Here is a 9,760-nt window from a genome sequence, read left to right as displayed (position 1 = left end):
TTTTTTTTTTTTTTTTTTTTTTTTTTTTTTTTTTTTTTTTTTTTTTTTTTTTTTTTTTTTTTTTGTGGGGGGGGGGGGGGGGGTCTGTTGGTCTGTTTTTATGTGGTGTTTTGTTTCGTTCATTGCTGTGTTTTGATTGATTTATTTGTTTGTTTGCTTTGGTTTTTCCCTGGGCTTGCTTTGCTTTTATTTGATTTGTTTACTTAATTTGTTTTACTCCTATATCTCTGTGCTTAGGACCAGAAGATCAGATCCTCTATGTAGCCAATGACACCGAAATTGGCAGTTTTGTGTATCCATACAACCAAACTCACGGACACACTCAACTGGCCCGAATCTCAGACAGCGCTCGCATCATCGGCATGGACGCGCTATTTCACCATCACAAGTTTGTGTGGGCCACTCAGTTTAACCCCGGGGGGATCTTTTACAAAGACCTCCAGGACAGAAACCCAATCACATCAAACAGTGGAGTCATAGTAAGTCAATAACAACTAATAAGACCGATTTCAACAGTTCTGTTACATTGAACCTCTAACTTTTTAACAATTCTTTCAGATTCTATTTGAAATTTTCCTCAGGAAACCACAGAAACCAGCATGGTAACATCTTACCAAAGCACTTTTGAAACTTCACTACGATCTATATTTGCAGTGTCCAGACTTCCGGAGGCCCCGGGACATTTCGGCCGATTGGGTGACGGGGAACCTGTACTGGACGGATCACTCCCGAATGCACTGGTTCAGCTACTATACGGCACATTGGCGCCGACTTCGCTACTCCATTAACGTGGGACAGCTGGGGGGTCCCAACTGCACCCGGCTCATCACAGACATTGACGGGGAACCTTTCGCTATTACTGTTAACCCTGTATGCGGGTAAGTGTCTGTTTTTGAGTCCTGGCTGTTGTATCAGGCAACATGTGTATGATATCCTCCATCGTTCTTTAGGATGGTCTACTGGACTGTGATTGGTGACCACTCTCACATTGAAGAGGCCGCCATGGATGGGTCCTTGCGTCGCATTTTGCTGGAGAGGAACTTGCGTAGACCGACGGGTGAGATTCTTGCGTGCCAGTCATCCTCTTTAAAATATTTTGTAATGTAAAATATGGGACTCACAAAAAGCATGTGCCAAATGTTACGCTAAAAGGGAGCATTTCAACATGTCTGTCACTGTCACTTAAAATGTGAAGCACCAAAAACGTCCTGGTAAGAATGTCATTTCAGTCATCTAAAAGTGAAGTCCATTATAAAATATAAAGTTTGAGTGAAACTATTTCATGTGTACAATATTCCAAGGTGAAATTCTTGCTACTCTTAATGGAAAGGCCTAATGTTGTTTTAGTTTTCTGGTAATAGAAACATTTCATTTTTTTTTAATGTAATGAATAAATGTAAGACAAATGTTTTCACTAATGTGACCAAGAAAAATAATATTTAATTAATATAAAATTGTAATAAATAAACAAAAATTACAGTATTTATTATAATGTTATTATTAATATTTAATATTTTTAATATAATATAATATCATTTATTTTTTGCTTTTTGTTGTTTAATTTATTTATTTTTGTTTGTGGTGTTTTGGTTTTCTCATTTTGTATGTTTTTTTTTTCACTTTTTTCATCTTTTGTTTTGCTTATTTTTTGCTTTTTTTCTGTTTTGTCAGCTTTAATTTTGTTTAATTTTGGTCTTTTTGTGCTTTGGTTTTTTTTTTTTTTCTTTTGTTTTATCTTTTGTTTTGTTTCACTTTTTGCTTTGTTTTTCTTTTGTATTTTGTTTGTGGTGTTTTGGTTTTTTTTTTCTTTTTTTTTAGCTTTAATTTTTTTTAATTTTGGGTTTTTTTTGCTTTGGTTTTTTTTTTTTTTCTTTTGTTTTATCTTTTGTTTTGTTTCACTTTTTGCTTTGTTTTTCTTTTGTATTTTGTTTGTGGTGTTTTGGTTTTGTCTTTTTGTATGTTTTTGTTTTTCATCTTTTCTTTTGCTTTTTTTAAATGTACTTTTTGCTTTGTTATTTATTTATAATATTTTTAAAATAATATAATCATATTGTCTTTTTTTATTGTAATTTATATATAATTATGTATATTATATATATTGATGTATATACGCTAATTAATATTTTATTTTATATTTGTTTTAATGATATGATAATTATATATTTGAAATAATAATATATAATAGTATTAACATTTTATCTTATATTTGTATTAATTGTATTATATAAATCATATAATATATACATTTTATAATTATGTTATATTAATTTTATATTTCAGATAATAATTTATAATTATGTATAATTAAATTAATATAATTATATAATGTAATATAATTGTATTGTAATAACATTTTATAATGTAATTGTCTATATCTTTTCAGGACTTGCAATTGACTATTACAACCAGCGGCTGTACTGGTCAGACTCTGAGCTGTCTCAGATGTGTATATATATATATATATTATACACACACACATATACACACACATACACAAAGAAAAACAAGTAGATAGAATAGAAAAAATAGAAAGCTAGTGTTTTTTTTTTAATAAAAAAAGAAGATAAATATAGATAAAGTAGAATTAAAATAGAATAGAAAGTGCTAGAGTTAGAGGGTCAAATAAAGGTGGAACAGATGTGTTTTTAGTCGTTAGTTTAGTTTAGTTCGTTTAAAAAAAAAAACACCTTCAGCTCAGGCCAGCCCTTGATTCCAACATGTGAAGGGCTGCAAAAGCTAAGCTGAGTGTAGTTTATATAAACTCACAGATTTCTATTTCGATTCCCTCAGACTGTGATTGGAAAAATGCTATTTTAGGGAAAGCGTCAAAGTTGAGGGTGAATTTGAATCCAAAACTCTTGCAAAACCTAGTTAACTGTCTGCTGTCGACATAGACAGCTACTTTCTAAGCCAACTTAGAAGGAAGTGCATCAAAATCATTCAACCTTAATGACATTCTATTCCATTTTTATATAAAGAAATTGGTTTATGATTATTTTAGGTGCTTCAATTAAAAAAATTTTTGTTTTGATTTTAATCTAATACCTTTCGTTTTGTTAATTAGTTAAGTTGCTACTTGAACATTGATGTTCCAGGAAATGTTTTTGTTTAGTTTTATTTTGTTTGTTTCTGTTTTTGTTACAGTTTGATGTTTTGTTTTTTGTTTTATTTTGTGCATTTGTTTGGTTGGTTTATTGTTTGGTTTGCTGTTTTGTTTTCATTTGTTTTGTGTTTCTTTTTGTTTTGATTGTTTGTTTTGCTGTTAGTCATTTCTCTCTACTCATCTGCCATCTTTGGTGAAATTTTTCTATTAGATTTATTGCAATGCATTCTGAAATTGCTTCCTTTGCTAAGTAAAAAATGCAAATGCAGTGCAAAATGGGATATCTTAAAGCACAATATAATTTTGCTGTCTGCTTTTTGGAATGTAGGGGCCATGTTTATGATGCTTTAAAATGCTGTCTATATATGCCACTCACTAGGTTTTGGAACAGAGATTTTTTTGTTTTTTTTTCTCAGTTCTGGGCCTCGAACTTGAATATCCTTTACCCTATGCTTAAAGTACATCTAAAGGCAATATTAAATATGTGTTCTGAGTTTGTCACACCACAGAAAAATGTATTATTAACCACTCAGCCAAATTTGAATGATGAAAAAATCCGCCAAGTAAATAAAATAAGTGATCAAAATCTTGAAAAAATGGGCGGTATCCTCTGCTCTATTTTGGTCTTTTTGTGCTTTGGTTTTTTTTTTTTTTCTTTTGTTTTATCTTTTGTTTTGTTTCACTTTTTGCTTTGTTTTTCTTTTGTATTTTGTTTGTGGTGTTTTGGTTTTGTCTTTTTGTATGTTTTTGTTTTTCATCTTTTCTTTTGCTTTTTTTAAATGTACTTTTTGCTTTGTTATTTATTTATAATATTTTTAAAATAATATAATCATATTGTCTTTTTTTATTGTAATTTATATATAATTATGTATATTATATATATTGATGTATATACGCTAATTAATATTTTATTTTATATTTGTTTTAATGATATGATAATTATATATTTGAAATAATAATATATAATAGTATTAACATTTTATCTTATATTTGTATTAATTGTATTATATAAATCATATAATATATACATTTTATAATTATGTTATATTAATTTTATATTTCAGATAATAATTTATAATTATGTATAATTAAATTAATATAATTATATAATGTAATATAATTGTATTGTAATAACATTTTATAATGTAATTGTCTATATCTAGTTTGTCACACCACAGAAAAATGTATTATTAACCACTCAGCCAAATTTGAATGATGAAAAAATCCGCCAAGTAAATAAAATAAGTGATCAAAATCTTGAAAAAATGGGCGGTATCCTCTGCTCTCAAACGCTGGGGGCGTGTCCGCTTTTTGCGCTGAAACCACACAAGCACACAAGTTAACTTACACTCAGTGGTGGGCACGTACTGCCGACGATGGCACTAGTTGTCGGCGGGGTTGGGAGGATGAAGGCCGAGGCGGGAAATAGTCGGTTCGGCCCCATTTACCAGTAACAGCGGATTATCAGTGAATCCCAGTTTTCTCCAATAAAAGTTTATACATTTATCCGGTGTAAAATTATCATTGCACAGGTGGGTTTTGGTGGTGATCCTCAGCTCTCCATCAAGGTGGCTCTTTTTGATATAATCATTATTAGGAAATTTAAATAAGGACTGTTATTGTTAAGCTGTTTTGTACGTTACCGCAACCAGGAAATACGCATTTCAGTGACAAAAAAGCATAGCTAGCTAGCTGTGTGTGTGTAGGCTGTGTGTTACTAACGGTACTGACAACTCGCGATTGAGCAGGTGAACTGATGCGAATGTACTCTAGTTATAGTGTTAGGGGAGGGGCCATGGCTTGGGGGGGCCATGGCTCGGGGACTCCAGTGTCATCGAACCCCCTTTTTAGCCCCGCCCAAAAAATCCTGAACACAGAATTGGTGAAAAACTGTTTAACGGTCTAACTCCACTATTCAGTACTACATAGTTCACAGTCTTTGTAATGTGTTTCAGCAATACATTTGTAACATTTATAATGCATTCAGAAACAATTCTCAGAATTGACTTTACAGGGACTTTAAGAGGGATTGTGTTTTTCTACTCTGTGACATTTTCAAATAACATTGCTGTTTTGTTTTGCATTATTGAATCTGGATGCATTCTCACAGTTGTACATGAAATATATTCAGTGTGAATGAACGACAGAAACTTACTTTGTTTTGTTTCAGGAATTTCTCAACCCTTCCGAATTGACCTGTTTGAGGACTACATCTACGGGGTCGGCATGAAGCACGACGTCTTCAGGGTTCATAAATATGGGAAGTCACCTGCCGAGAAGCTCAGTCTGGGTGTGGAGAGAGCGTCTAGCATCTTGGCCTTCCATCGGTACAAAGAACAGGAGGGTGAGTCCCAAAATGTGTCTCAGTCGAAAAGGATGACTTTTGTCAACATTTACTCACACTCATGTTGTTTCAAAACCTTATGACTTTGTTTTTCCTTGGAAAACACAAGCTAAGCTTCTGTTTTCTATAAAAACGAAAAGGTATAATGAGCAGAAATGTAAAAATACATGTTTGGAAGGACATTAGAGTTATTATATGATGACAGAAGTTAAATTTTTCAATCAAATTTCCCTTTAAAACCATTATGGCTGTGCATCTTCCAGAGGACCGTTCCAGTGTGAGATTTCTTTGGCAGCCGTCAGAGTTTAATTTCATGTTTAGTTTGTTGAAATCTGATTGGACTTCTCGTCTGTGGCCAGCTAGTGCTTATTACAATCACATATTACTGTCAAATGTTTTTATTATACAATTACCGGCTCTAATCAGATGAATGAAATGTTGTGTTTTGTTAGATTTGCAGAAGAGCAATTGAAAATATGGAGTCTCTGATGTTTTGAAGTCATGAAATTAAATCAAAATCTGGCCCTACTTATATTCTGAATAAATGTATCTCGTCTTATTTTGCACGATTTGGTAGTGCACATTAGTAAAGTAAAGTAAAGTAAAATGTAGTATTTATACAACAATAAATGTACTGATAAATATTAAAAATATTAAGAATACATTTTTTGTGCATATTTAATATTGCAAATAGTCATATAATAATCATATATCAAATAAACCTGCTGTAGTATCTAGGAATCTGTTACCAAAGATTGTATTTTATTGATGTGCATATTTAAAATAATTTGTGCTTTTAAAGTTATATAAATATATATTTTTATTTTTAATATAACAATGCAACTGCTGTAAAATAGAAATATATATATATATTAGGAATTGAAATTTTATGTTAATCTGTATTACATTTAAATATTTAATATTATTGATATTTATTAGTGTGAGTGTGTGTGTATACATTTTTAAACAGGAAATGTTATGTATATTATACATTTGATTTATATATTAATCATAGTATGTCTATTACTAAAGACAATTATTTATATACATGTAAAAATATTTTCTTTGGGGAAAAAAAAAAAGTGCAACTCCATTCCACATTATTTGCTCATAGAACATTTTTAATTTGTTATAAACGTTCCTTTCTTTTTGTCAGTTTTATCCATTCTGACAGCAGCTGTGGATTTATATTCTGGAGTCTTTTAAGTTTATTTCCCTGTTTTGTGACCGGTGTGACCCTTCTCCAATTTATCCTTTAGTCTCTTTATGCGTGTTTTCATTCCTCTTCCTTCCATTACGATTTTTCACTGTACTCTCTCCTCTTATCCACCGCTGATCTCTCTCTCCGTTATAAAGAAGGAGGGATGGAGGGATCTTAGCCTGCGTTGTTTGTCTTTGTGCTGGAGTAATGGGAAGTGTCATCACTCCCTGATGTGCTTTTACTCTGCAAAGCTTTATTGAAGATGCTCTTCAAAACAACCTGCAAAAGCTAAAATAAAAAAAACAAACAAATAATATCTCTCACATGCACACATTACACCACCTACTAAAAGCTTTTAGAGAGATAGTTTGTTATATGCTAGGATAGTTTCATCTTTCTGGCGAACATTATGCTGGCGGTATGAAAGACGCAATGTTCTGCTCTTTTGTAGCATAATGTTTCTCTGATCTCCACATGTAATATTTTTTGCCCTGTAATTTAGACAATTTTTACTCTCTCTGGCACCTTAGAATTAAACAGCCTACTGTACCTTTAAGACCATATGCAAACGACCCTTTTATAATTTTACATTTTGCTACATTTGTTTACATTTTATTATTTATTTTATTTTACATATATATATTTTATTTCATAATTTAGCTAAATGTTTTTCTACACTCTGAATTGATTTTTATTTATTTATTTTGCTTGTTTATTTACATTCTACTCTGCTTTGTTTTGTTTTGATTTATTAATTTAATTCAACATTTTGCTACAATAAGATTCACTGTTTTTTAACTGGTTTAATTATGTTTTTTGTTGTTGTTGTTGTTTTGTTTTGTTGTAACTATATATTTTGCTACACTAAAGATTCACCGACTTTTTGAACTGGTTTCATTATGTTTTGTTTTGCTTTGATTTTTTTCGTTTTGCTGTAAAAATTTAACTAAATATTTTGCTACACTAAATATTCACTGATATTTTGAACTGGTTTCATTACGTTTTATTGTGTTTTGCTGTAAAAATTTAAGTAAATATTTTGCTTCACTAAAGATTCACTGACTTTTTTAACTGGTTTCATTAAAATTATTATTTTTTTTTCGTTTTGCTGTAAAAATGTAACTAAATATTTTGCTACACTAAATATTCACTGATATTTTGAACTGGTTTCATTACGTTTTGTTTTACTGTAACAATTTAACTAAATATTTTGTTACACTAAAGATTCACTGACTTTCTGAACTGGTTTCATTACATTTTGTTTTGCTTTGCTTTTTTTCGTTTTGCTGTAAAAATTTAACTAAATATTTTGTTACATTAAAGATTCACTGGCTTTTTTAATTGGTTTCATTACGTTTTGTTTCGCTTTTCGTTTTGCTGTAAAAAAATTTACTAAATATTTTGCTACACTAAAGATTCACTGACTTTTTGAACTGGTTTCATTACGTTTTTTTTTTTGGTTTTGTTTTTTGGACCAGGAACTTTTACTCGAACTGTCAATTTAAACCATTCAAAAGAGCAGAAAGCATTATATATTCCATGCATGTTAATTTCCTCTTCTCTTCCTCTCTTTTTTAGTGTGTCACCCATGAGTTAAGGAAACTGCTACATATATATATATGTTAAACTTTAGTTAATATTTTGCTACTGGAATGCACAATTTTTAACTGGTTTATTTGTATTATTTTATTATCAATTTAACTAAATATATATTTTTTTTTTACATTTAGTTTCAACAGATTTTTGAATCTGTGTCTCTACATGTTCTATCCTAATGAACCCATTTGAAATTAAAAAAAAATCCCATTTTAGGTTCATTTTCTCTTCTCTTCCTCTCTCAGTGTCCAACCCATGTGCAAAGATGCATTGCGCTTTCCTTTGTCTCCTGAACCCCAGCGGGGCCAGATGTGTGTGTCCTGAGGGGAAAATTCTGCTGAACAGGACCTGCACGGACACCAACATCTCAGGTACATCTGTCAAAACGCACTCGGCAGGATGCTCTTACATCACTAACAGAGCGCTAGCGCGACCCTGAGAGGCCCCGGCATGTCAAACTCAAATGTTTCACTTGAGTGATTTTGACTGAAGTGTTTACTATTATGTGCCCTTTGCCCACACACGCAATACATCTGAAGCCTGTGTGCTAAAAAAAGACAGCGATTGTGTTGCTAGTATTGATTCAGTCAGAGTGGATGACTTATTTGATTAGCGGTACTTGCTAAAGCGAGCCTTCTGTATCTTTGAACCACCTTAGTCAGATGTAGCCTAGAACCATACAATAATTAATGGACTGTATAGTTTATTTATTTATGTGTATTTATTTATTTATACATTCTAAAATGTATCAATATACAACAAATGAGGCAAAACAAGATATAAAACTTGCATGTTAGAAACAAGCAGAATATACAGTATATAACAACATAAATATAAATTTTTGATACAAAAAAAATGAAATGTTAAGACTGATCAAAGAAATCTAAAATCAAAATATAACTTGCAGATACATATTTTCATGCATCAAATAGTTGAAAAATCTAAATAAATATAAAAAGTATGCCCCCCCCCCCACACACACACACACACAAATGATTAAATAAATAAATAAACAAACATTTTAGAAAAAGGACACTTTAAAAAAATTCAGTTACCGCAACAACTTTCTGCATTTTTGTTTTCCATACATCTTGATGAGCTAATAGTTCATTTTGAAAAAAATAAAATAAAATACATTTTGAAAAAGAGTCTTTGGGTCTTTATAAATTTGTCTGTATAAAACAAGAATTTAGCAAGAATTAATATATAGTTTAGAATATAATCATTATGTGTATTACTGTGTTTGCCAGTACACAACAAATGAATACAAGTGCTTTGTAACAAATAAATGTAATCAATATTAATCTTTACTAAAATCTATCAATTCAAAATTGATACTTTGTATTTTACAATTTAAATTAAATTCATTTATTTTAAATAAATAAAACTGGTTCATAAAAATAGTTTCTTGTCATTTTTAGAGCTTAAACACTCTTTACGTTCAGTTGCATTAATTACATTCAGTTGCATTAATATATATATATATATATATATATATATATATATATGAAGAGTT

General features: G+C 30.5%; 1 protein-coding gene across 1 annotated transcript in view; it reads left to right on the top strand.

The window, feature by feature from the left end:
• The window catches only part of LOC107717225 (low-density lipoprotein receptor-related protein 1B-like), a gene marked incomplete at its 3' end in the record, with an annotated part of 268,070 nt that overhangs the window by 237,664 nt on the left and 20,646 nt on the right, over positions 1-9,760 (top strand). Inside the window, exons 68-74 of the mRNA XM_016523907.1 lie at positions 238-479; positions 655-878; positions 951-1,057; positions 2,384-2,446; positions 3,267-3,296; positions 5,274-5,447; positions 8,490-8,615. Coding sequence (XP_016379393.1) covers positions 238-479; positions 655-878; positions 951-1,057; positions 2,384-2,446; positions 3,267-3,296; positions 5,274-5,447; positions 8,490-8,615 — 966 coding nt within the window. The remainder of the gene's footprint in view (positions 1-237; positions 480-654; positions 879-950; positions 1,058-2,383; positions 2,447-3,266; positions 3,297-5,273; positions 5,448-8,489; positions 8,616-9,760) is intronic.

This window comes from Sinocyclocheilus rhinocerous, unplaced genomic scaffold, assembly GCF_001515625.1.
Source record: "Sinocyclocheilus rhinocerous isolate Xijiao unplaced genomic scaffold, SAMN03320098_v1.1 scaffold4043, whole genome shotgun sequence".
NCBI lineage: Eukaryota > Metazoa > Chordata > Actinopteri > Cypriniformes > Cyprinidae > Sinocyclocheilus > Sinocyclocheilus rhinocerous.
This window is presented reverse-complemented; position numbering and strand designations above follow the sequence as displayed.